Source organism: Caretta caretta, chromosome 6 (assembly GCF_965140235.1).
Source record: "Caretta caretta isolate rCarCar2 chromosome 6, rCarCar1.hap1, whole genome shotgun sequence".
In the NCBI taxonomy this organism is placed as follows: Eukaryota; Metazoa; Chordata; order Testudines; family Cheloniidae; genus Caretta; species Caretta caretta.
The window spans coordinates 12303593-12328608 of NC_134211.1; the positions used below are offsets into that span (position 1 = coordinate 12303593).

The 25016-nt window shown below is 60.6% G+C and overlaps 1 protein-coding gene across 14 annotated transcripts; it reads left to right on the forward strand.

Moving 5' to 3' along the window:
* On the forward strand, positions 1-24812 carry TNKS1BP1 (tankyrase 1 binding protein 1). 14 transcript variants are annotated; one of them, XM_075129222.1, is made up of 15 exons: positions 57-120; positions 2893-3084; positions 3459-3619; positions 5958-6017; positions 7065-7215; positions 7686-8463; positions 9637-9709; positions 11512-13068; positions 14209-15899; positions 20176-20479; positions 21161-21308; positions 21739-21875; positions 22866-23032; positions 23238-23344; positions 24343-24812. In XM_075129222.1, exons 5-14 carry the CDS (start codon positions 7113-7115, stop codon positions 23329-23331), a joined length of 5052 nt encoding a protein of 1683 aa, XP_074985323.1. In that variant the 5' UTR covers positions 57-120; positions 2893-3084; positions 3459-3619; positions 5958-6017; positions 7065-7112; the 3' UTR covers positions 23332-23344; positions 24343-24812. The 14 variants fall into 14 exon arrangements, 13 of the variants coding, with proteins under 13 accessions (XP_074985326.1, XP_074985322.1, XP_074985325.1 ...); XM_075129221.1 differs by lacking the exon at positions 2893-3084 and having other exon boundaries at positions 25-120; XM_075129224.1 differs by lacking the exons at positions 2893-3084; positions 5958-6017 and having other exon boundaries at positions 25-120.
* Positions 24813-25016: the final 204 nt, after the last annotated feature.

Genomic DNA, 25016 nt, shown 5'->3' on the forward strand with positions numbered 1-25016 from the left:
CAACAGAGGGCGGAGCCGCCCTGCGCTTGTTTTGCTTCTCATGAATATGCCGCAGAGGGGTCGGGGCGGTGCTGACTCCGAGCGCGGCGCGGAGGCCGGTGAGGAGCTGCTGGGATCCGGGTAGGTAGGGGACGTCGGTGTCTGTGTTGAGAGTTTCTGGAAGGAGGAGTGTGTGGTGTGACTGGGGGTCCCCAGAATGGGGTGTGCGTGGGGTTGAGGGTGAGAACAGGAGTGGGGTGTGTATGGGTGATTGGGGTCCCAGGTTGAGGGGTGGGTGTTTGTTGGCTGCAGGTGGTGGGAAAGGGGGTATGGGGTTTTGAGGCTTTGGAAGGGACAAGGCATGGGTAGGAGCAGGAAAGTCAACAAACTTTCCCGAGTATAACAATTTGGGCGGTGGGGGGCATGGCAGCAGGGAGGGGGTGATGGAGGGGAAGGGCAGGCTATGAATGCCAGGGTGGCCAGACACAGTGTGTCACTCAGCCCCATGTGTCACTGAGGGTCTCAGTACAGTGTCCCAGGGTGCCTATCGCTAGCATCACTGGTCCTCAGCCAGGGCCAGCTCTAGGATTTTTGCTGCCCCAAGCAAAAAATTTTTTGGCCTCCCCTGCTATTTTTTTTATGCCTCCCTCCCCGTCCCAGGCTCTGCCCCAACTCTGCCCCTTCCCAACCCTTTCCCCAAATCCCCGGCCCTGCCTCCTCCTCTGAGCGTGCCACATTTCCACCCCCCGCCATTGCCTCCTGCAGCTCCCCCCCGCCCTAGCTCACCTCCACTCCGCCCGCCTGCTCCCCTGAACACGCCACCGCTTCGCTTCTCTCCCCTCCCTCTCAGGCGAGGGAGAGGCAGCACGTTCAGGGGAGCAGGCGGAGCGGAGGTGAGTGAGGGTGGGGGGGAAATGCGGAAGTGCAGGAAGTAACGGGGGGGGGGGGGTAGAGGACCCTCTCCCTGTCCCAGCTCACCTCCGCTCCACCACCGCCACCTCCCCCGAGCACGCCGCCACTCGGCTTCTCCACCCTCTCTCCCAGACTTGCTGCGCCAAACAGCTGTTTCGCGTGCGGCAAGCCTGGGAGGGACGGGGAGAAGCGGAGCGGCGGCAGCGCGCTCAGGGGAGGAGGTGGAGGTGGAGCGGAGGCGAGCTGGGGCGGTGGGGGCACGTTCCTGGGGCAGCATAGCCAGCTCCAGAAAGCCACCCCTAGAAATGTGCCACCCCAAGCACCTGCTTGTTTTGCTGGTGCCTAGAGCTGGCCCTGGCCTCAGCCACACCCTGGGGCTGTTCCCAGCTCCCACTCTTTGACCTCTGGCCTCGGCCTGCCCTGGAGGATTCAACCTGTATCTCCTCCACAGCTCCTCCCATAGGTTGGCCAAGCCCTCTGGGCCCTTGCCAGAGCCAGGCCCTGGACTAGCTCATAGAGTTGCCTGCAAAGGGTTGTGTGTCTGTGTCTCTGGGAGGACCCGGTCTGGTCAGACAGGGCTCACAGTGCCACCCTCAGCCACTTGGCCCCAGGTTTCTGTCAGGAGGGCACCCCCCCAACCCTCCCATTTGAAGTCCAACCTGTGCCCTCATCAGCAACGCACTCTTTCCTGACCACCCCTCCCTTCATCCACCTCCTGCCTGCCTACAGCTGGACACGCCCTGCTGCCTCCACCCCTGCCTGGCCGTGTTTGTCCAGCATCTTGATCCCAGCCTCCCCACCCCAGCTGCTGAACACCTTCTCCTCACCAGCACTCTCCATCTGCACGGCTCCCTGCCACCCTTCCTCTCCCTCCCGCAGCACCCTGGGCTGGTTTCCCTCTGGCTACAACAGCTCACAGCCACTCTCCGTAAAGTAGCTAATAGGCTTCTCCTTCCTGCTGGAAGGGGAAGGTGAAGGCTCAGTTTTGCCTTTCACCCTCCTGGATCCGAGTGCCTGGTCAGCTGGGCTGGCCCCTAGCTCTGCAGGTGCCAGAGTCCCTGCGAGCAAGGGCTTGGTCCTGTCCATTGCACTGTGCTGATCCCTGGAGCCACACAGGGCTTGGCCCTCTTGCTCTTTTCACTTTGCCTCCCCAGGCGTGGGCCTGGTCTGCACCACAGTTAGGTCAACCTAACTCTGTCAGTGTCTACACTACAGTGGGGCTCCTGCCGATATAAGTTCCCCACTACACTGACTTAATAACTCCACCTGTGGTGGAGGAGGAGTGCTTAGGGTGATGCAGTGTCTGTATAGATGCTGCGTTACTTAGGTTGCCTGTTGGCTGTCAGCCCCAGATGTCAGCTGACAGCTGGAGTCTCCCTCCCCCCTCTTCCCAGTGCTGACAGCCTGAGCTGTCAGTCGGGCATAGGGCACACAGCTGGAACTGCCCCCTGACCTGGGGCCCAGGTCTGAGCCAGGGGGCTCAATTTCACAGCAGGGTGCCAACCAGCAGTGAAACTGACATTTTTGTCAGTTTCACAGCTGCTATTATTTCACATTTTGTGAGCCCTGTGTGGCTGTCATTGCCCCACAATGACCCACTTCAGTTGGTGCAAGCGCTCCTGGTGAGAATGTGCACCACTGGCAGAAGGAGAGCAGTATGGACACCAACAGCTGATTTAATTGCTGTGGTGGCTGTAGGTCAACCTAACTGAAGTTGACCTAATTTTGTAGTGCAGACAAACCCTTGGTCTCCTGTGCACCACTGTTAGCTGTGACCATGACTAGCTGCATGTAGCTTTGGACTCCTTCCTGCTCATTCCCTCTGCCTGTCCTAAGATAGTTCCTGGCCTGGTTTGAATGTTTCCAATATGAACATAGAGGTGTCCCATGGGAAGACCCACGTCAGAGGCCTGGCACCCTTGGGTATTCCCTCCCCTGCTTCAGCTTACCCTCTGCCAGTAACCTTGGCCTCCTTCTGTCTGAACTGTCCTCTGTCCCCAGGCCTGGTCTCCACTTAAAATCTACACTAGAAACTTGCATCAGCACCGCTGTAGTGCTTGCAGTGAAGATGCTCTAAGCTGACGGGAGAGAGGTCAATAGCTACGCTGGCAAGAGAAGATTTCCCGCCAACACAGTGCTCCCTAAACTCAGGGTTAGATTTTCCACACCCCTGAATGACATAGTTATAACGAAGTAAGTGTGTAGTGTATGTAGATCTAGCTTTAGCTAGATACTTTTTCTGCACTCCAAGGTCTGAATAATCCATGTGTAGTTGCGGCTAGGTGGATAGACGAATGCTTCTATCACCCTAGCTACTGTCACTCAGGGAGGTGGTGTTGATACATGGATGGAAAACCTCCGTCCGCCGCTGTAGCGTGTGTCTACACTACAGCATTACAGCAGCATCGCTACAGCACCTTAGCTGGGCTGCTGGAATGCCCATAGTGTAGACATGGCCGAAGTCTCCTTTGCTTGCTACTCTGCCCGTGGACTCTATCTTTATTGAGGCTCGTCCCGCAGGGATCTCCTCTCACCTTGATGATTTGTTTCCCTTCTCCATGTCCCAGTGTGGCCAGAAGCTGCCATCCACTTTCTTGCACCTATGCAGAACCCAAACCATGACTCCCGTGTCCTTGGACATCTTCTTTGGGTCCATGATTGGCTGTAGACACGGTCTACGTGGTTGGTCCTGTTCTCAACCCCTTCTGTGGAGCAACCTGGTCTTTTAGTAAGTATTTGATGACTGGCTCTTCAGTCTAGCAGACAAAGGTCTAATGAGCCAAGGCTGAAGCTAGACAAATTCAGACTGGAAATAAGGTAGACATTTTTAACAGTAAGGGGAATTAACCACTGGACCAACTTACTAAGGCTTGTGATGGATTCTCTAGTACTGGCAAGATTTCAAACAAGAGAGGATGTTTTCCTAAAAGCTCTGCTCTAGTTGGTCAGGGAAGTCCTATGGCCCGTGTTACATACAGATGATCACTGTAGACCCTTCTAAGTTCTATGACTCTATCCCATGAACCCTATAGCCGGCTCTTGTATCCCTACTTGTCCTCCTCCATGAGCCTTCTCCTGTGGTGGCCCCTGAGACTTGCCTTCCTCCCAGGACTCATCTGTAAGCAGCTTAATTCTCCCTGGGGCCTGAACCACTTTTAAATCCTCTTCCACTTGATTCCTCGCCGGTGTACCACCCGTGCTGTAATTGAATCGCTGTGTAAATGGTTCAGTTATCTGCAGAGCCCATGGGGGCCTGGCCTGAGCTGTGTGGTTGTCTGCAATGGTGTTGGGGGTATGTCACTTTTGGGGTGCAGGAGGATTCCCCAGGAGTGGGGGAGGCAGGCTGGGGGCGCAGATCACTAGAGGAGTGTCCCTCCGTGACCATCCTTGCCTCCCCCAGCACCTGCCCACTGAACCACTCGCCCCGCAGCAGGCAGGAGAGCCAGAGATATTCAGATCCTGCCTCTGTGCAGTCTGGCTTGCCCAGGGATTGGCACAAGCTGGGATCTGTTATCCACTGAAGGGAGAGCACTGTGCAGGGTCTCAGAGCAGAGCTCAGGAGGTAAGGGAGGGGCGCTGACTGCTGGCAAATGGTGATAGCGCTAGGAATCCTCACTCAGCTGGAAGGTCTGGTGATGCCAGGGCCTGGTGCGGGAGGAAGGCAAGGGGCATGGGCAGGAGGCTGCAGCAGTGTTGGGAAGAAGCAGGAGAGGGTCAGGGGGCACAAGAGGAGTGGGCATGAGGAAGAGGGAGGAGTGGGAAGGGGGTATTGATATGGGGGGAGGCAGGGTGTGGAGAAGGGGGCTATGTGTGGATGGGACATGGGGGGGTATTAGCATGGGGAGGCAGAGTGTGGGGGAGGCAGTGGGGAAATGTGTGTGGGGGGTACTGGCACAGTGGAGGGAAGGCAGGGTGTTGGGAGGGGGTGTGGTGTGGATGGGATATAAGGGGTATTGGCCCAGGGGGAGGTAGGATGTGGGGAGTATTGGCATAGGGAGGAGGCAGAGTGTGGATGCTATGTGGAGTGGGTTGGCACAGTAGGAGAAGGCAGGGTTTCGGGAGGGGGCATGGTGTGATGGGGGGGTATTGGCAGGGGGGAAAGCAACTTCCGCATGCCTAGTCTTCCCTGATGCTTGTTCTGCCCCGCAGCCCCCATCAATTCCCTCCTGCCCCGCCCTCCCAGCACCCCGCGATTCGTGCGCCGCCCTGTCTCTTAGAAGCCCGTGTGGGATTGGCACGGGACCGCCACCCCTTCCTCTCCCTGCTCCGGCTCTGGCTCGCTGCGCAGATTCAGGCAGGAGCCGGCCGCCGCGGCGCAGCTGGGCCGCCTCGGATCCCAGCGCCGCGCCAGGAGGCTGGGAAATTGGGTGAGCGGGAACTGGGGAGAGAAACCCGATGGCTTCCAGATGTGCCCGCCCCGCCCGGCTTGGCTGGGGCAGCTGTGACGCCAGCTCCCCGGGGCGGGGCGGAGATCGGTTCCCACTGCGCCGGGATGGGGAGACTGTGACTGGGGGTGGGGGGCGGATTAGGAGACGGAATGGGGGAAGCGGGTGGGGCTGGAGAAGAGGGGGGATAGGGCAGCAGGAGTGGTGGAGGGGAGGCAGAAGAAAAGGGGAGTGGAGCGGAGCAGGAGTGGGCGGGGTAAGGGAGGCGGGGCTGGGGGGAGTGGGACGGGTTAGGGGGTGGGGCTGGGGGAGAGAAGAGGGGGAGTGAGGCAAGAGGAGTGGTGAAGGGGAGGGGCTGGGGGAAGTGGGGCAGGGCTGGGGGGAGAGGAGATGCGGAATGAGTCAGGAGGAGGGGTGAAGGGGAGGGGCTGGGGGAAGTGGGGCAGGGCTGGGGGGAGAGGAGATGCGGAATGAGTCAGGAGGAGGGGTGAAGGGGAGGGGCTGAGGGAAGGGAGGCGGGGCTGGGGAGGGTGAGGAGAGGGGGAGTGGGGCAGGAGGAGGGGTGAAGGGGAGGGGCTGGGGGAGTGGGGCGGGGGAGGGAGGCGGGGCTGGGGTTGGGGCTGGAAGGGGAGGGCTCGGAGTCAGGCCCTCGGAGTTAGCTGGTTTTTCTCGTCCCTGCAGCCTGAGTCACGGGAGCTTGTGCACCCCAGCCCGGCCTACGATGAGGCAGCTGCCGGGAAGGTGAGCCAGGCTCCCAGCGGCCGGCCCAGGAGAGTCCAGCTGGTGCTGAACCACGCTTGACCCAGAGGGGTGTGGGCACCGTGCGTGCGTGCGGGGGCGGGTAGAGAGTTGGGGGCCAGGTTGGCACCGGGAGTTGGCACTGTGTGGGTGGGGAGTCAGCGCTGTGAATGGGACAGGGCTTGGGGTGTTTGTGGGGGAGTGAGGGGTTGGAACTGTGTGCAGAGGGCTGGGTGGGGCAGGGGGACTGGCACTATGTACAGGGGCTTGGCATGTGTGGGGAGGGCTGGGGGTGTGGGCCGGGGGACTGGCACTGTGGAGGGTGTTGGCTCCATATGTGGTGTTAGGGGTGGGGAGTTGGTGCTGTGTATGGGGGTGCTGAGGGGAGGCAAGGGTCTGGCACTGTAGGGACATGAGAGTTTGGAACTGTGTAGGGAGGAGCAGGGGGTTGGCACTGTGTGGGGGGGTAGGGGTGAGAAGTTGGTGATGTGCATAGGGGGCTGAGGGGAGGCAGGGGTCTGTCACTGTGTGTGGGGGTGGGGGTTGGCACTGAATAAGGCAGGGTGGGTGTTTGGCACCATGTGTGGGGGCGGGGTGGGGAGTTGATACTGTGCATGGGGGCACTGAGGGGAGGCAAGGGTCTAGCACTGTGGGAGGAGTGCAGGGGTCGGCACTGTGTGTGTGGGGGGCAGGGTGGAAGTTGGGGTAGGGGACTTTGTTTGGCAGCTGTACATGGGGTGCAGAGCAATGGAGGTCGAGGTGCGGCTGGGGCTGTGCAGTGAGTGTGGGGCCTGTGGTGGAGGGGTGGTACAATGCCCTGCGTGGCTAGGGGGCATTCTTGGGAGGTGACAGCATGATGTGACCAGAGGGAGGCGGGGGCTGATGGGGGGCATGTGGGGCTTTCACAGGAGCAGCAAGGAGGGGGCTGCAGCTGGAGCTGAGGGGCATGCTGGAAAATCAGGCCATGGCTGGGAGCTGGGGTGGGGGTGGGGAGGACCAAATCTGACTGCTCCTTTCTAAGACAGCCCTGATCTACCATCTCTCACCTAGGGGCTGACGCGTGCACTGAGTTCATCGAGCCTCAGCCCAGGTGCCACCATGGCCTCCCAGACACACCCCCTGCGCCCCCCACCTCCCTGCCCTACCTCCAATGGCAGCATGGGGGCCAGAGGTGGGCAGCCGGCAGGCAGCCCCGAGACAGGTACGTGCTGGTGGGTAAGGGAAGAGTAGAGGGGGGCTGGGATGGAGAATAACAGAGCTGGGGAGCAGCTCGCTTGAGTGATGGGCACAGGGGAATGAGGGGCATCACAGAGTTCAGAAAATGCCTGGGTGTGTGGAGTGGGACACAGAACCTTTCCCCTCTGGGGCCATCCGCTCTGATCCTGCCCCAGGCTGACTCTGGGGGTGGGAGGTGGGACACAGGGCCATGCTTTTCAGGGGTCCATCTGTGAGACAAATTTGAGTTCTCAGAGTGGTGCAACCATCACAACCCCCCAGCACTGAGCATCTGTCAGCGCAGACCCTGGAGAGCCATGTCCACCCCGGAATGGCTAGTCTGCGGGGGTGGGGTTGCTTGGGCTGTCTGGGTTGCCCCTGCTGGGGGGCTGGCCAGGGCAGTGACTGCTCTGTGGCTGGGCTCTGAGAGAAGCTCTTTCTCTCCCCCTGCCCCAGGTGACACTTGCCTGAAGCCGCCAGTTGGGCCCAAACCCCGCATGCTGCCCAAACCGGCTGTACCTGCCAAGCCCTGCACCCCGGCACTGTCCCCTGGGTCGCGGCCTCCCCGCCTCGAGTTCCCCTCTGCCGAGAAGATCAACCTGCTGGCGGGTCCCAAGCCATACGGTGGCAGCAGCACAGCCCTTAAACGCCTGTCCTTCGGCCTCAAGAGCCCCCCAGGGGAGACCTCCAATGGGAAGGGGGCACCGCCACCTGCAGTGGGAGCCCCACTCTGTACCACGGAAGAGAGATCGCTTGCTCCTGTGACGCTCCCTGATCAGGGGCCCCTAGGAGTCCTCAAGGGCACTGCCCCGTTCAAAGTGAAGCCGGTGCCAGTGGCGGCCAAGCGGGAGCGCTTCCCCGGCACCACAGTGGAAGAGATCTTGGCCAAGATGGAGTGCCCCTGCAAAGAGGGGTCGGGCAGTCCTGACCCGGCCTGGGGCCCGCGCTCAATCTTCAGCCCTGATGGCAGCTCCCGCTTCGGGCCCAAAGGCTATGCCGCCTTTCGGAGACAGCCTAGTGCTGAGGGAGGGGAAGGTGACGCCATCGCCCCCCGCTTTGAGGCCTCCTGGGTATCTGGGCCCCCCGAAGCACAGGAGAGCAGAGCGTCCTGTGGGGACAAGCCGGTCGCTGGCAGGATGAAGAGGGAAGGAAGCCCGAGTCCCATTGGAGAACGCCCGCCAGAGCCCTCAGATGGAGAAGCAGAGAGACACCCTGGCTCAGCCTCCAGGGAAAGGTGAGGGGCTGATGTGCAGAGGTGGGGCATGCAGGACATTGTGGGTAAAGGCCTTGTCTGTTCTGTGCTGGAAGGGGTGTGTGTGGAGGAGGAGTGGGCAAGGTGTGCTGCACTACATTATGGGTAAGAATCTGGCAAAGGCGCTAGGATCTGGTGCCAGATCTTCCCCCCCCAGGGAAGCGGAGAGGAAGCCAGAAAGGGGATTGTTACATGGTGCTTCCTGGATGTAGAGGAGAATCCTAGAGGCATCCAAACAGCTCTTTGACACCTGTATAAAATCAACCCGGTAGTTAGATGAGTGCAGCTCTGCATATGGACAAGACCTTAACACTTAATACAGAGTTAGCCTGTGGAACTCCTTGCCACAGGATGTGGCTGAGGTCACAAATTTGGCATGATTCCCAAAGGGAGTGGATATTAGATAATTGTAACATGTCCACAAGGCCTTGGTTTATTTTGAGTTGGTTAGGAATGCGGTTAAGCTAAACCAAAATAAGCTGTTCAGTAAGGGTCCACATGTCAGGACTGTGTGCTTGGTTTAATTAAACCAAGGTGAGTTGACAGTAGATGAGGCCTGGGAGATGTTCCCATTCCCTGAAAGCTGGCAGTCTGAGACACACAACATGGAGGTACGTGGCGAGAGTGCCAGGTAGGAAGGAACCCTGGAGAAATGTTTGGAAGAGGAGAGTGGACCTGGAGCATGATCCTGGTGCAGGGGACACTGGGTGGCTGGTGTGGGAGAGGATGGGAGAAGATCAGCTGTGGGCAGGTGGTGAGGTTCTGACTGGCTTTGGATGTGAGGGTGAAGGGCTCTTAGTAGAGAGGAGAAGGGGCCATCAATGGAGGTGGGAGTTGAATGGGATGCAACTGTGGAGTTAGAGAGGACAGGGTGGATCCTGGTGAAGATAATAGTATCGAGCTCTTCTGGAGAGCTTTAAATCCATAGATCTCAAAGCACTTTCCCAAGGAGGTCAATATCATTATCCCCATTTTACACATGGGAAAACTGAGGCACAGGGAAGGGATATCCAAGGCACTCAGCAGCAGAGCTGCAAATAGACCTCCGGAGTCCAGTGCCCTACCCGCTAAGCCATGCTGCCTCCATCCTGCTGACTAAAATATTCCTTGTTCTGGAGACTAACCCCCCATTTCTCCATGTTTTCTCTCTCTCAGTGGCTCCTCCCCAGCCAGCGCCAGCTGCAACGGGGACCAGTCCGGACGCAGAAAGCCGCCGTCCCCCCCTGGTGTGAGTTCTCGGCTCGCCCCCTCCAGCGTGGCAGCTGCTCTGCTCAGTGCTCTCCTTCCGGGCTCTCCTGTCTCCTCCTGGGCTCCCTCTCTCTGGGGTGCGTGTCTCCTCTCCCTTCTCTGCCAGCCCTAGGGCACCAGCTCCTGCAGCTCTCCCGGGAGGTGAGGCCATAGGAACTCAAGTGTCCTGCATGGCACCATGGGTCCCCCACTTGTTGAGTCCTTGGCACATTGAACCTCCCCCATGCATGGGAAGGGAGTGATCAAGAACCCAGGTGTTCCATGGGTCTCTGGGCCTATTGAACCTCCCCCAGGCATGGAAAGGGAGTAATCAAGAACCCAGGCATCCTGCATGACACCATGGGTCCCTGAGCCTATTGAACCTCACCCAGGCATGGAAAGGGAGTGATCAAGAACCCAGGTGTACTGCATGGCACCATGGGTCCTCCACCCATAGGCTCCTAGGCCAATGTTGTTTTATCTCGCCCAGCCCTGGGGAGCGGGTTGGACACATGAGACCACGCCAGCCAATATAATCAGGATCTCCTGAGGGGGGTGCTTCCCCCCGTGGCAGCAGCCCTGTGTGGTTGGCCCAGGGGACTGGGAACCCAGCGCTCACTCTCAGTCTGTATGCCTGCACCCAGGAGGGAGCAGCCCTGACTCACCGTGTTGGGCTCGCTGACCTGGCAGGTATGCAGCAGGCGGGCGGTTCCCAACCCGACTGGGCCCTTGGCCAAACCTCTAGGCAGGGAGGGTGGAGAGGGCCCGCCCCCCCCCCCCCCCAAGCCACTCCTCTCAGGATTCCTGGGAGATAGCCAGGAAGAGGTTAACCATTAACTCCCTTTTCCTGGTGGGGGCGGAGTGGGGAACTGACACTGGGGCCCCCTTCCCTTCTCCCTCCTGCCCTGGGGCTGGGGGTCTCCAAAGCCCTGAATGCCACTCTGCAGCCATATGGCTTGATTCCTCCTGCTTCCTCCTTCCTCCTCCTCCTCCTCCTCTCTGCCTTCATCTCCCTGCCATGGGGCTCCTCGCAGTGGGGAAGGGGCGGGCACCCTAGATCATGGGAAGCTGCAGCTGAGGCTAAGCTAGGGAGCTGGGCGTGGGACAGGAGCCAGGCTGGAGGGGTCGCCTGAGCCCAAAGGGTGGGACAGGGCTAGGCAGCAGCACCCCCAAAGGAGATTGGGATCCAGCTGGGCTGAGTCACATGGGAAACATCCTTAATGCCTCCAGTGATGCCTTAATGCCTCCAGTCCCTTCACATGGGGAAGGGACACTCTAGTGGGGACCCGGGCAGCGGAAGTCAGGGGGCATCCAAGGGTGATTCCTGGGTGGTGGAGGTCAGGGGCTGTCTGAGGGATGGGGGGAAGCCTCAGGCGGTGTGGGTTGGGGGGAAAGCAATGTGTGTGTGGGGGTGTAGTCCTGGGGGTTGGGGGGCCATCCGGCAGGGGGAGCCCCAGATGCTGGGGGTTGGGGGGGGGGGGGAGGAAGCCCTGGGAGCTGGAGGTTGGGAGCTGTCTAGGGGATGGGGCACAGCCCTGGACACTGGTGGGGGGAAGCTCTTGGTGATGGGGGTCGTGGACCATCCAGGGGATGTGTGGGAGCCCCGGGCGCTGGGGTGGGGGGAAGCACTGGGGGTCAGGGGCCATCTGGCAGATGAGGGGGGAAGCTCCAGGCGCTGGGGATCGGGATGCACCGGGGGATGGTGATGGAAGCTCTGGGCAGTGGTAGTTGGGAGCCGTCTTGGGGGGGAGCCCCATCAATCTGGGGGGGTGCATGGATAATGATCTCCCGTTCTTCTCACAGTTCTCCTTGGCCCGGACCTGTCCCATCCCTGTGGCTCCTGCTGAGCTCCCGTTCAGGGTGGCCCCTGGCAACTCTGCTGGCCTTGCCCTGGCCCCAGGGGCCCTCTACCTCCCTGCCGAGCATCCTGCCTCAGCCCTGGGGTCCCCTGCTGTGCCTGCCGAGCTCCCTGCCCTGGGCTCGCCCCCTGCCCACACTGAACTCCCCACCAGTGTTGGGCCCGGCTTCCCAGGCACCCCTGAGTCTCTGGCTAAGTTCCCCATAGGCCTAGTCCCGGCCCCTGATGCTCCAGCTGAGCTCTGCCACAGAATCTCCTGCTCCCTGGGGTCTCTGGAGGCTCCTGGTGAGGGGTCCCAACCCCCCTCTGGCCTCCCTGCAGGCATGGCACCAGGCACTCCAGATGCCCCCGCAGAGCTCCCCCGTAGCCCCCCTGCAGGGCGGGCCCTGGCCCCAGGCATCCCTGCTGAGCTGCCCCACAGAATCACTCAATCCCCAGGGGCCCCCAAAGCTCCTGTTCCATCCCCAGACACCCCCAATCTGTGTCCTAAGCTCCCCACCAGAGTCTCTTGGTCTCCGGGGTCCCCCGATGGACGCACTGAGTCCCCAGTGTCCCCATACAGCTCCCAATCTCCTGAGCGGGGCTCCCCTTCACTCTCCAGTGATGCGGAGCCATTCACAGGGCCTGCGCCAGCAGATGAGGACTTCCAGTGCCCACAGCTGGGGCTACAGCGCTCCTCAGATGGGGTGGTGCAGCTGCCAGACAAGGAGCTAGGAATGGGAGTGCTGCGGGGCTCCCTGGCTGCCCTGCCCAGGGGAGGGCCCCCCCACCCTGGGCCACCCCTGGAGGGTGAGTCCAACTGGAACCTGTCTCAGTCATTTTTGTGGGCGTTCCCATCCCGGGCTGTGGAGTGGGAGCCCCCCAGGTCCCCCCTTAGAGAGGCAGATGACTCTGGCCTCTCTGAGCAGGGGGACTCGGAAGGGGAGGGCCTGGCCCCCAGCCCCAAAGGGTCTGAGGAAAGCAGCAGCTCTGAGGGGCAGAGGGCAAGGCAACTCAGCACTGCCCTGGATTGGCAGGACGCCGAGGCTGCAGGGAGTTCTGCCCGCCTGGATGGTGCCATGGGGGCCCCATGTGATCAGGGAGCGACTGAGGTGGGGGGCCTGGAGGCCACATGTCCTGGGGGCCCCGTCGCACAAACGGAGGCAGCCGTGGCCGAGCTGAAGGGCCCTGCAGTGGTGGATGAGGTGGGCACTATCTGGGAGGAGCAAGGCAGGCCACTGCTAGGCGCCCCCCTGCGGCTGACCGAGCCAGAGCCAGACCAGGAGCAAGCCGCCCCAGTCCTGTTGTCTGACACTCCCCGGCCAGTTGGTGCTGACCAATGCCAGGAGGACGACTTGGCGTCAGTGGGGAGCTGCCAGGAGGGCCTGAGGCCAGGCAGGGCGGGTTCTGAGCCACATCCCAATGCACGCTGGCTGGATGAGCTGCTGGCATCGCCCCCGCCCAGCGCAGATGAGACCAAGAGAAAGGGCACGCCCGAGCCCAGGGACCCTGCAGGGCCAGAGGTAAAGGAGGGGTGACCGTCTGCGGGAGGGAAGGGGGGATCTCTTGGCACCAGGGGGGGTGGGATGGGGGGTGGGAGGAGGACTTCGTCTCCTCAGTGTGTGTCTCTCTCTCCCCAGGCCCAGCTGGAGGTGCTCTCCCCAGGGTGAGTGTGGGGGAGGGGTATCTCCCCACGGTGAGTGTGGGGGGTGTCTCACTGTGGGTAGAGCACCTCCTGCTGGATCTGGGGACTGTGGGGGGGCATCTCCCAAGGGTATGTGGGTGGGTGGGGGTATCTCCCCAGGCCCAGCAGGGGGCACTCTCCCCAGGTAAATGTGGGGGAGGCGAAAGCCCCCTTCTCAGCCCATCCCTGCTGGGGCGAGGGGTGGGTGTTCTACGCTGAGCAAGCTGGGCTCAGTTCTGCAGGGCTGGGCATTGGCCGCTGGCGGAGTGTGCAGAGCAGTCGGACAGGTTGGGCAGAGGCAGAGTGAAGCATGCTGGGGCGAGCTGGGACAGGGAGAGCCGTTGAAGGCAGCCATAGAGCTGGCCTCTCCTGGGCTATCCCTCTTGGGGTGCATGGGGTGGCCTGCCACAGCCATGGCCAGGGAGGCTGGCAGGATGTCTGTCCTGGGGCGACTCTTGGCTAACTTGGAGCTGCGGGATGAGGCTGGGCGTGCTCAGCAAGGGAGTGAATGGAGCACTCCCTGTCTGGCTGTGAGTACAGATGGTGCTTCTGGCAGCATCTGGGTGGGGGGACCCAGGAGACCTTGTTCCTGTGGCTGCTCCGCTGGGCTGGGTTGGGTGGGGAGTTAAGATTGGCTGGGGCTGCCCAATGAGATCTTGCTCCTCCCAAGTGCTGTGGCAGAAGGGCTGTCCCTGAAAGCAAAGGGCATTGGGGCAGGATCAGAGGGGCTAGTGAACCGGAGACCTCAGGAAGGGTGAATGAATCTCCTGCCTGTCTTGCTGGGTGGAGGGTAACCCAGGACCCCAATGCTGCAGCTATGGGGGAAGTGCCCCCAAGAGACAGATTCCCCTGGAATCTTGCCTGCCTCTCATACAACCTGGCCAGTTTGGGAGGGAGAAGCTGATCCTCTCATATCCCCTTCCCCACAAACTCTTTCCTCTTTTAACCCTATTCTCCTTCCCCCCCCCCCACCCCTCAGGATCTCCTTGGTTGGTCGCGGAAGGATCTGTGCAGCGAGTTTGGCATCAGAGGGGCCCACCGGGCCGGTGAGTTTGGCTGGGCTGGCGAGACTGGCATGGGGAAGACAGAATGGCCCGGCAGTTACAGAGCTGGTGAGACAGAGCAGGATGGGGAGTTTGGCACCGGCACACGGGACTGGAGTGGCGTGTACAAAGAGACAGAGCTGCTGGGTGATTCCAACGTGGGACACGGAAACTGGCCTGACGCCTACGGCATCGGGGACAGCTGCCGGCAGGAAGGGGAGTTCAGCCCCGGCAAGCCAGACTGGAGCAGCCAATACGACATTGGTGGTGCCGACAGCTCGGATGGGGAGTTCAGTACCAGGAAACTGGACTGGACCAGCACCTACGTAATTGGGGACAACACCCAGCAGGACAAGAGGTTCAGTACCAGCAAACCAGACTGGACTCCTGAGTACAGTGTGGGTGATTCAGCCCGGCAGGATAGAGAGTTTGGTACCAGCAGGCCAGACTCTACCCATGAGCCTGGTGTCGGTGATATTGACCAACAGGATAGAGAGTTTGGTATTCGCAAGCCAGACTGGACCCGTGAGCACGGTGTCGGTGATACAGACCAGCAGGATAGAGGGTTTGGCACCAGCAAGCCAGACTGGACCCATGAGCACGGTCTCAGTGATACGGACCACCAGGATAAGGAGTTTGGTGCTGGGAAGCCAGACTGGACCCATGAGTGCAGTGTCAAGACCAGTGGGCAGGGTACAGAGTGGACCCGTGAATATGAAGTTGGCAATACTGCCCAGGAGGACAAGCCAGATTGGACCCGCAAGTTCAGTGATGATGCCCAGCAGGACAGAGCGTTCAGCCCTGACAAGCCAGCTTGGCTTGGTGAATATGACATTCACCATACAGATCAGGAGAGTGCCTTTGGTTCTGGTGTTGGAGACCCCGACAGCTCAGCCGAAGAGCCTGGTGCCAGGAAGCCAGGGTGGAGCGGCACCAACTGGCAGGAGAGCAAGTTTCTCTTTGCTAGGAGGGATTGTGTCAGTGATTTCAGGATCGGAGGAGCTGAGCACGAAAGCCAGTATGGTGTCATTGGGACTGAGCGGGCAGGTGGCTTTGGCTTGAGTGCTTTGGATCCATCTGGTGCCATCGGGACCCTGGGCCCAGCAGAGCTTGGAGAGAGCCAGACTGACCGGGCTGGCCATACCAGGACTGTGGACCTGGATGAGCCCAGAGAGGCTGGTGTGGGACACTCTGACTGGGCCCAAGATCTAGGACTCCATGGCATAGGTCCCTCTGTTGGCCTGGGGGCAATCAGTCCTGAGGAGCCCAGCAGGGGATGGATGGACTGGACAAATGAACTGAGCGTGAGCAGCATGGATCCGTCTAGCAGTCTGGGGATGGAGGGCTTCGATACACCCAGAGAGCCTGGCGTGGGGCAGCCAGACGGGGCCAGCGACCTCGGTACGGGAGGCCCGGCCACAGCCCGTGGCTTCGAGAGCGTGGGCCCAGCAGAGGCCAGTGCGAGACAGACTGACTGGAGCCATGAGTTCGGCTGTGGGGACGAGGGGTCCGCTGAGACCAGGGAGGCTGGAGCAGGGCAGATGGACTGGGCCAGCGAGGTCAGGATTGGACGTGGGAAACAAACCAATGCCACAGCCATGACTGGCTTGGAGCTGCATGGAGACAGGTGAGGGCTGCACTGAGTGCATGAAGGTTGGGCAGAAGTGTAGGGTGATCCATCCCAGCCTTCACTGCTCATCAGAGCAGGTGGTGCCCCACCTAGGCTGGGTTCTGGTCTCAAAAAGCAACTGTTTTCAGAGGGGAAGGGGGGAGATCTCGTCCCAATCCCAGTGTGGGGCTGTTCAGACAGAGTACTCCCATTGTGGAGATCAGCACTGCTGCGCTTGCCTAAATGGCAGATGCCTGCTGCTGAGCTCATTGCTCTCAAACATTCTGCAGCAGTGAGTTCCACTGCTTAACACCTCCTCTCCTTGGGGACGCCTCCCGTGGACTGCCACCCAGCATGGTCATGTGCTTCCTCGTGCTGGCTTGATCCGGGCAGCTGAGTTGCTTTCCGCCCACCACCTGTGGACCTCCTCCTTCCTCTCCTGTAACCCTCCTTGCTTCGGCGCCTTGGCTTTGAGTCAAAGAGCTGCCGTGACCACTTGAACATTCCCGTTTGCATCTTCGTCCCCGTTCTCGCTGGCTCAGCTGGCCTTGGCTTTGAGCTGCCCGTGGCCCTGCCAGGAGTTCTGTTGTTCACCCACAGCCTGTTTAATTCAGACCTGGAGGCAGCTGCCCAGGCAGAAGGCGCTAGCCCATCCTTATGTCTCAGGGCAGTTTTATGCTTCAGCGTAGGCAGGATGTCCGCCCAGAGAACCACTCCTCTGCCTGCCCTGGGCTCCAGCGCCCAGACGTTTCCCTCCCATCTCTGTGTGCTGAAAGGAGGATGCCCACCTCTGTTCAGCCCCCTGAATCAAAGCCCAGCTTCCTTCCCTCTGAGCTCCCCCAGCCCAGTCTAGAAAACCCCTTTCTAGCTCTTCCTGAGAGTCGACCAGGGGTGGCCAGACGCAGGCCCCCTGGCCCAGGCGGGCAGGCTGTTCCTTACAACACACCTTAGATTGTGTCTGTTGAATTCCATCCCTCCCTGGGTTTCCTGGCCTCGGTGGGTGGCCTTGGCCGTCCAGTAGCTTTGTCTCATTGGTGAATGTTGCTATCCATCTATTTTCTCCTCCCTTGTCCAGCGTGTAGTCTATGGTGCATCAGGCCCACGGGACTTTCTGCCACTAGCTTCGTTGTGCTAGGAGAACAGGCCGTCCATTCTTGCAGCGCTTCCTGTTTTCGAATCAGAGATAGCGCTTCCCCTCCTGCCTCGGCTCCCGTACTCTCAGTAGCCTCCAGTGCAGGGTCTTTTGTCTAAGCCATTAGAGCCACTGAGCAAACTCATTAGCCCAACTGGAAGTGCCTTCAATGGACCTTCTTCCGAGGTGCTCTGTGCTTTCTGAGAACTTGAGCCCCTTTCAGCTGTCTCAGATTGCTACCCCCCCCAAAAAAGGAACCCCCCCCAAAAATCATTAACCACTGTGGAAATTGGAAGCCACTGTGGTTGGGGCAGTTCTCTGGCCTGTGTCATCTCCCGGATCCTAGTCACCTGAGCCTCATCAAATGACACATTCAGATTAGGAGGGAAGGCCACACTTTGAACAGATGGCCAAGGGAGGTAGTGGATTTTTCCATCCCTTGGTGTCTTCAGATGAAGCCTGGCTGCCCTCCTGGAAGACACATTGAACCAAACACAAATTACTGAGCTCAGGATGGGGGTAACTGGCTGTGTTATGCAGAAGGTCGGGCTAGATGATCAATTGGTCTCTTCTGGCCTTAACACCTATGGAAGGGGAAAGTTCCAGAATTGTGGGGGGGGGGTCCCTTGCCAAGAACCCTTCCCCCGACAGCTGTTGTGTGTACTTTGTGCTTTTCCCCACTGGGTGCTGTCTGAGGGCTGATCGCCAGCAGCAGCCTCTAGTCCCAGAGGAGAACACCAGCAGGTAGAGGGAGGAGAGCTTTGCCAAGGCGTTGGAGCAGAGTGGGGAGCTCTCACTGTATGGGAGCTGTGCTGCTTTGGAGACATCTCGTGTGCCGTGGCGCTCCCCTTAAAGCATCATCAGCACCCCCTTCCCTCCCGTGTAGTAGCTGTTCCCAACCGGCCTCCTTTAGTTCACTGGCTTAGTTCTTCAGATTCCTTCCCAGCTCTCAGGCAATGTGTCCCTTTCATGTTCCTCCACGGGGTCCGACAGCTTCACTTGGCCCATATGGAGTATCCCGGGGTTGGGATCCACATTCCCTGTATGCTGCACAGCTGCACAACGGCCAATTTAGCACCACGCAGGCGCTCAAGGGACCTGCTCAGGGACCTTCTGCAGTCTGGGGGAGAGGCAGCCCTACCCTGGCCCCAACCTAGTCCAGCCCCCAACCTGACCTGGACCTGTCATAGCCGGGGTGCCCCTCCCTGAACCCAACCCCGGCCCGGACCTGTGGAGAGGTGCCTATCCTGTGTCCCAGCCCTGGAGCTGCCATGGCGGGGGGAGATGCCTCTCTCCCCCAGCCCAGGTGCTGCTGCAGGGAGAGAGAGAGAGCTGGGGCAAGTCCTGTCTCCCCGCCATAGCCCTGGAGCACCCTCCTGCACCCCTAATCCCTCATCCCCACCCGGAGCCTACTCCCCCCCCCCGCCCAGCCCCAAGCCGTTCATTCCCGGTCCCACCCCAGAGCCCACATCCCCAGCCGGAGTCCTCACACCCCTGTACCCCAACCCTCTGCCCCAGCCCTGAGCCTCCTCCCAAACTCTGAACCCCTCAGCCCCACCCCCACCACATGAATTTTGTTACGTGCACCAATATGAAGGTGATGTGTCACATATCACCTCCATATCAGTGCAGATAACAAAATACATTCTGCACACGGATGGGAAAAATTAGAGGGAACACTGGTTGGGGTTTCCAGGTGGCTGTCCATGCTGGATGGAAATGTGCTGACGTCCCACAACAGCTAAGTACCCCCTTCACAGCCTGGGAGCCTATGGGCTTCTGGCACATGGCTTCCCCCTCTGGAGTCCCTGGAGCAGTCCTGGTTCCCCATTAGCTTCTGGGGGAGAGGCATCCACAGAAGGGGACCCTTCCCCCCGAACTCACAGCAGCGCTCTGGTCTGCATGCTCTGCAGGAAGGCTCTGGCACATAAGAACTCAGGCTGCAGTTGGTGGTGGATGATGTAATTGGTTCTGGAGTAGCTGTCCAGTTGTCGGAGATCATGGGAACCAGCCAGCAGTCAGTTGTTGCATGGGGCTTGGAACTCAATGTCCTGGCTGCTGGCTAAGCTGGGTTTGCACCGCTTCCAGGGTTGTAGCGGGGCGCTGCCCAGGATCAGGGCCCTGCAGAGCTAACAGCCGAGCCATGGCATCTAGGCACCACCAAGAGCAGTGTGTTTCTGCCCCCCACTTTTGGGGTAGCTGAGGCTGGAGATGCACCACGTGTGTCCTTTATCCTGTGTCTGTGCATCCGTCACTCTGCCGGCCCTCCTCTCAGGCTGCCCATCAGTGTGCTGTCCACGCGCTCTACTAACATGCTCCATTTGTCCTCCTTGGAACAGGGAGAGGACCTGGAGGAAGATCTTCCAAAACACAAAGAGAGCCACTACCCTCAAAGCCCCAGTTGAGCTTCCCAGCATTCGGAGCCAGATGCTGGGAGTATCCAGTGTTTAAAAACTGCCTCTGCCTAACCTCTGGAGTGGGCTGATCAGCCCCAGAATCTGCATCCGCTGACCGGCCTCTGATAGCCTGTCAGGTTCCCATTCTCTTCTTCCCAAGCCCCAGACCCTGCTGACTGAGAGTGGCAGCACTGGGCTTCTCCTCTCTGGCTGGCATGTTCCTTCCCTGACGCCAGGGATCTTCTGGGTGCTGGGGCCTGGCTCTGTTGTCCCTCCTGTGGCTCTCTGAAGGCCTCTGCCAGCTGCTCCCAGGCAGGACACCTTCCCGCCCTACCCAGTGAATTAGGTTAAAGGAATCAGAATGTGTCTGGGTCTATCCCCAGCTCTGCTATTGAACACCCGGGCAAGTCGCCTCCCTGTCCCTTGCCTCAGTTCCCTCATGGGGATAATGATTTTGATCTTCTTGGAGGGAGTGTTTGGGCCCTAGAGTTAGTGCTACATTGGGGTGAGCTGCGCTCATTTCCTGGGCAGGTGCCCAGGCCAAGCTGCGAGGAGCCCAATCTGTTGTATGCCCCATAAGGCCAGGTGAGGGGACTGTAGATGTGGGCTTCGCGCGCAGCGAGGGGGGAGCAGAGGAAGCTGGGAGGGGAGTATGGGGGAGGGGAAGCAGAGGAGGCTGGGAGGGGAGTGGGGGAAGGGTCTGGAGCAGAGGACTGGGGCATGGGGGGCTCCAGGGACAGCAGGGTCTCACTGTTCTCTCCCCCAGCAGTGGCCCCGGCAGCCCCCAGCTCTCTGGCCCGAGCCCCCTTCTGGAAGAGATGTTGGCCAAGGCAGTCGCCCAGCGCAAGAGCCCCAGAGAGGAGAGGGGGCTGCCTCCTAGCCCTGACGCCCACCCCTCCCCCTTACCACAAGAGGAGGATGGCGGGCCCCGGCCCGAAGGGGATGGCGCACCCAGCCCGTCGGATGCCACGGACAGGGACTGGCTGCCAATAGAAGCGAGGAAGCTGAGCCAGCCAGGGCGCTGTGGGAGCCAGCCCTCCCCGCCAGGCGAGGACTTCGCCTTCCTGGAGGTGACCCTGGGGGATTTCCCAGCAGCCTCTGCTCCCTCCTGGGCCTGGTGCTGGTTGTGGTTGGGTACATGGGCCTCCTTCCCCCACCACTCATGTCCACACTGGGAGCCGGGGCTGTAGGGGGCAGGTGACCTCGAGCCCCCACTTTTCCCTGCCCGATGGGGACACCAGGTGGTGACTGGCATGGGGGCATCGTGGGCTGCCTTCAGAAGGGAACTCTCCCCATGCCCTCCCTGGTGACCCTCCAGCTGGGGGACCCCATGTCTGGGTTGAGAATCCCCCACTGCCATGCTGCGGGGGAGCCTGACTGGAAATGTCCAGGGCTGGATGACTAACCCTTCATTGGCTTTAGTTAGTCACATAGGCTCTTGATCATGTACCAGGGCCCCCGAGGGAGTACACCCATCCATACCCACTTCCTTGTGGGTTGCCTCTGGGATTGGGTCCCTCTGAGGGGTTGACTGGGATTGCCCCTGCTGGAGTCCCAAGGCAGATGGGGCAGCCTGGCACCCCCATGGGCTTTCCCCTTATGGCTCGGCATGGGTCCGCGGCTCTCCTGGATCAGTAGCCATAGCAGCTGCGGGGTTGGTGGGCAGCGTGGTGCTCCTGTGGGCTCTCCCCTCGCATCTGGGCACTGATCAGTATCTTCCCCCCCCCGGGGCATGTATGGGACATGTACAGGGCATGGAAGTTCTTGACAGCACCATCTACCGGAGCAGAGCCAACCTGGGCCGCAAGCGAGGTCACCGGGCGCCGGCCACGCGCACTGCAGGCACCCTGGCACTGTCTGAGGTGGAGGTGGCCGACTGGATGTTCCAGGACTCTACAGGTGGGACATGGGGTGGGGCATGCTGTGGCTCGCTGGCCAGCCTGGTGTTGATCTGGCTTTCTGTTCAGTGGTGTGCCGTGATGTTGGCATGGTGTTTGTCTTGCATGCTCTTGGCGTGCTGTTAGCGTGTGGTCCTGTGTCGGAGGGGTGTTGGTATGGCCGTGGTGGATGTTGCCATGTGGCATGATGGTTACGTGTGTTTCTGGGTGGCACATCATTGTGGGTGGGGGGTGTATTGGGGGTGTTATAGGGCATGGTGTTGGTGCCCCACTCCCGGGTGGAGCGTGTGTGTTGGCGTGTGAGCCCACATGGCACCGGCACCAATACACATGTGCTGCCATGGCAGTGGCATTGGCGTGTGTCCCCACGCAGTGGCGGTGCTGACGTGTGGCCCTGAGTGGCCTGACACTGACCCTGTGTCTCCCCTCAGAGCCCAGAGCAATGCGCTGGGTGTCCTCAGATGAGGAGGCGGCAGAGGAGCCCCAGAGCCGGTGGACACGGCCCTCGCTGGCGGCCAAGGGGTTGAAGGTGCCACTCTTCCCAGGCCTGAACCCCTCAGCTCTCAAGGTAGTGCCTGCCAGGGCTCCCGGGCCGGAGGAGGGGTGGGAATGATCCGGGGTGCCCACCAGGGATGCAGCCAGTGCCCATGGGATGTTGGGAGGGCTGAGTAGGAGAGGGAGTGGGAAGGGGGTGTTGGAAATGGTCATGGGTGAGGAGGAGGGGTCTTGAGAGGAGAAGTGGGGCTGGGGGGTGAGGTGGGTTCTGGAGGAGGTCTTGGGTGGTGAGGAGCAGGATGGGAAGTGTGGGGGGAATAGGTTGGGCCAGCATGTCCCCTCGGCTCTTGGGGAGGAGGCAGGGGACTCTGCGCACTGTCCCTGCCCCAAGGGCCTACTCCACAGGTCCAATTGGCCAGAAACTGCGGCCAATGGGAGCTGCGCAGGCAGCACCGGCAGGCAGGGGCAGTGCACGGAGACCCCTGGCCCCCCTCCCAGGGGCTGCAGGGATGTACTGGTCACTTCTGGGAGTGGCGCAGGGGCAGGGCAGGCAGGGAGCCAGCCTTAGCCCTGCTGCTCTGCTTACCGGGAGCCGCCCGAGGTAAGTACAATCTGGCCGGAGCCCGTACCTCTCCCCGCCTCCCGCACCCCAACTCCCTGCCCCAGCCCTGAGCCCCCTCCAGCACCCAAACTCCCTCCCAGAGCTTGCAGCCCGTCCCCCCTCCTGCACCCTAACCCCCTGCCCCAGGCTCAGACCGGAGCCCCCTCCCATACTCTGAACCCCTCCACCTCAGCCCAGTGAAAGTGAGTGAGTGTGGGGGAGAGCGAGCGACGGAGGGAAGGGCGATGGAGTGAGCGGGGCGGGGGCGGGGCCTCAGAGAAGGGACAGGGCAGAGGGTAGGGCAAGAGTGTTTGGGTTTGTGTAATTAGACAGTTGGCAACCCTATTGGGGACGGTCAGGGGGACGTGCTGTTTGTGGGGTGGGGGGGTGATGTACAGACAGAGACAGGGCATCTGTGTGTCTGTCTGAGACACCTTCCCCGCCTCCCCCCCCCTCCCACAGGCCAAGCTGCGGGGCCGGAACCGCTCTGCAGAAGAGGGGGCCCAGCTGGGGGAGGCCAAGCCAACCCCTCCCAAGGAGCCCCACGTCCAGCGCTCCAAGTCCTGCAAGATTCCCGGCTTGGGGGGAAAACCCCTGGTGCTGCCCCCCAAGCCAGAGAAATCCTCAGGGTGAGTGTGTGTGGGGGTGTCTCTGGTGGGAGGTTGGGTTTGTGGGTTTCAGCAAGTGTCTATGCACCTAGGGGTGTTAATGGGAGGCTGCAGGTATTGGGGGGGGGGGGTGCATAGACCCTGGGGGGTTGGGGCTGTGTAGATGTGATGGTGTCGGGGGGCGTAGACCCTGGTGGGTGAGAAAGTTCTATCCTTTTCCTGTCAGCTCTGCCATGGCCGCTGCCTCCTCGCCCCCTAGGTCAGATGCCACCTCGCCCCACTGGCTGCAAGCGCTGAAGCTGAAAAAGAAGAAATCCTGACGGCCCCATTGAGGTGAGGGCCCCATGTGCCTGCACCGAAAGCTGCGTCGCACTTCCACTGTGGCAGTTTGCACACGACATGCTTCACACCCAGCAGAGCTCTGTGCAAAGTCACGTCCGGCTGGTGCGATGCACAATCCCTGTTGCAAATGGGTGTGACACCGCCAAGGGACACTTGGTCCAAACCCAGGGGTGTAACGCGTGTACAAGTGGGCTGTCAGCCAGTGGAAATCGGGCAGCCGGAGCCCAGACTGGGCTCTGGTACCTCAGATCTCAGACACATGGGTGCAGGACGTGGTTTTTGGGGAAGGTCTTGGCCCCTGGCCCCCTGGCTGCTCGTATGGGAGATTTCCCGTTCCCGTCCCTGGGCAGAGCAGGTGGGGGCTGTGCTGACTCCAGGGAGGTCAGGCTGATGGTATCCTTCACCCCTTGCTTCCTGAATTCCAGCAATGAGCCATGTGTGACTCAGGCCGGAGTGCAGCAAAATGGTGTGGCCAGCGGCTCTTAGGGTTCCTTGCACCACCTAGTGGACAGTGTGGTGCTTGGCACCTAGTCCTTCCTCTGGGGCATGGCTCTGAGCCTGTCTGGGGAGGGCAGGAACCAAGCCGGTTGAAAGGGGATATTCACACTGAACAGCAGGGGAACACTTCCTGATGGGGCAGATCCAGCTGGGAATCGTCCCCCCTGCCAGAAGGGCCGGGAGCCCCATCGTTCCCTGACAGGGGGATGGATCTGGCCAGGGAATTCCTCCCCCTCCCCAAATAGCCACGAATGGGTCTACCCAGGAAAACATCCTCCTGGTGACGAAGGGCTGGGAGCCCTGTTTGGCACTATACAGTTGCCTTTATGCCACTCAAGCTTAGATCCTGCTGGAGAAACAGGCGTGGACTGCTTGGGCTAGGGAGAATCTCCCTTGACAGTGTGGAGCACATGACACAAGCTGCGGCTATCCAGGCTCCCTCCAGAGGGGCAGTGACGCTGCAGGGAGCCAGTCTCTCCTCTCTCTTCCAGGCCTTTCTCTCCTGCTGCTGGGGCTGGGACAGCTGACTCTCCAAAGAGGCTCGTCGGGGTGGAAGAGGGGACGGCGCAGTGATGGGAGACTCCCCTCCGCCCACCGTGCACAGCTGGGACCCCTGGCAGGGCAGTTTGGGGGTGCAAGTGGGGGCAGAGGAGGCACATCTATGCACTTTGTATCACACTCGCTCTCTCCCCGAGCTGCCGGGTCCCTCTGTCCCCGTCCCTGCAAGCTGGCTGCTTCCTCCGCTCTGTCCTTTATACCATGTACCTGGTCTAAAGCCTCTATTATTTTGTAATTGGTGACAGGGCCCAGCCCTGACCCTTCCCCTCTATGTCGCGGGCAGGGGGAGTCCTGGGGCTAGGGAGTTGGCTCACTCTCTGCTGCTATCCTACACTTTCCCAGCCAAGAGCAACAGATTACTTTTTCTATGCCACTTGACGAAACAATAAACGATTTTGGGTAATGGTGGGGGCAGCTGCAGTCTTGGGCTTGTCCCTGTTACGTCGTATCCCTTTGACCTCCTGGACCTTGCTCACTAGGCCATGCTCGGCCAGCAGGGAGCAGAGGATAGCACCCTGCAGAGTGCCTTCTGGAGGACTGGCACAAGGGGAACCCAGCCCTGACACCCTGAGCTCCTTGGATTGCTTGTTCCCCCAAGCCTCACAGA

What these genes read in the sequence shown, in the direction of transcription:
- TNKS1BP1 (XM_075129225.1), top strand. Translation starts at nt 7,113, where the DNA reads ATGGCCTCCCAGACACACCCCCTGCGCCCCCCACCTCCCTGCCCTACC. An exon ending in GGCAGGCAGCCCCGAGACAG is followed by an intron (nt 7,216 to 7,685) that starts GTACGTGCTGGT and finishes CCCCTGCCCCAG; the next exon opens with GTGACACTTGCCTGAAGCCG. An exon ending in TTGGAGCTGCATGGAGACAG is followed by an intron (nt 15,900 to 20,175) that starts GTGAGGGCTGCA and finishes TCTCTCCCCCAG; the next exon opens with CAGTGGCCCCGGCAGCCCCC.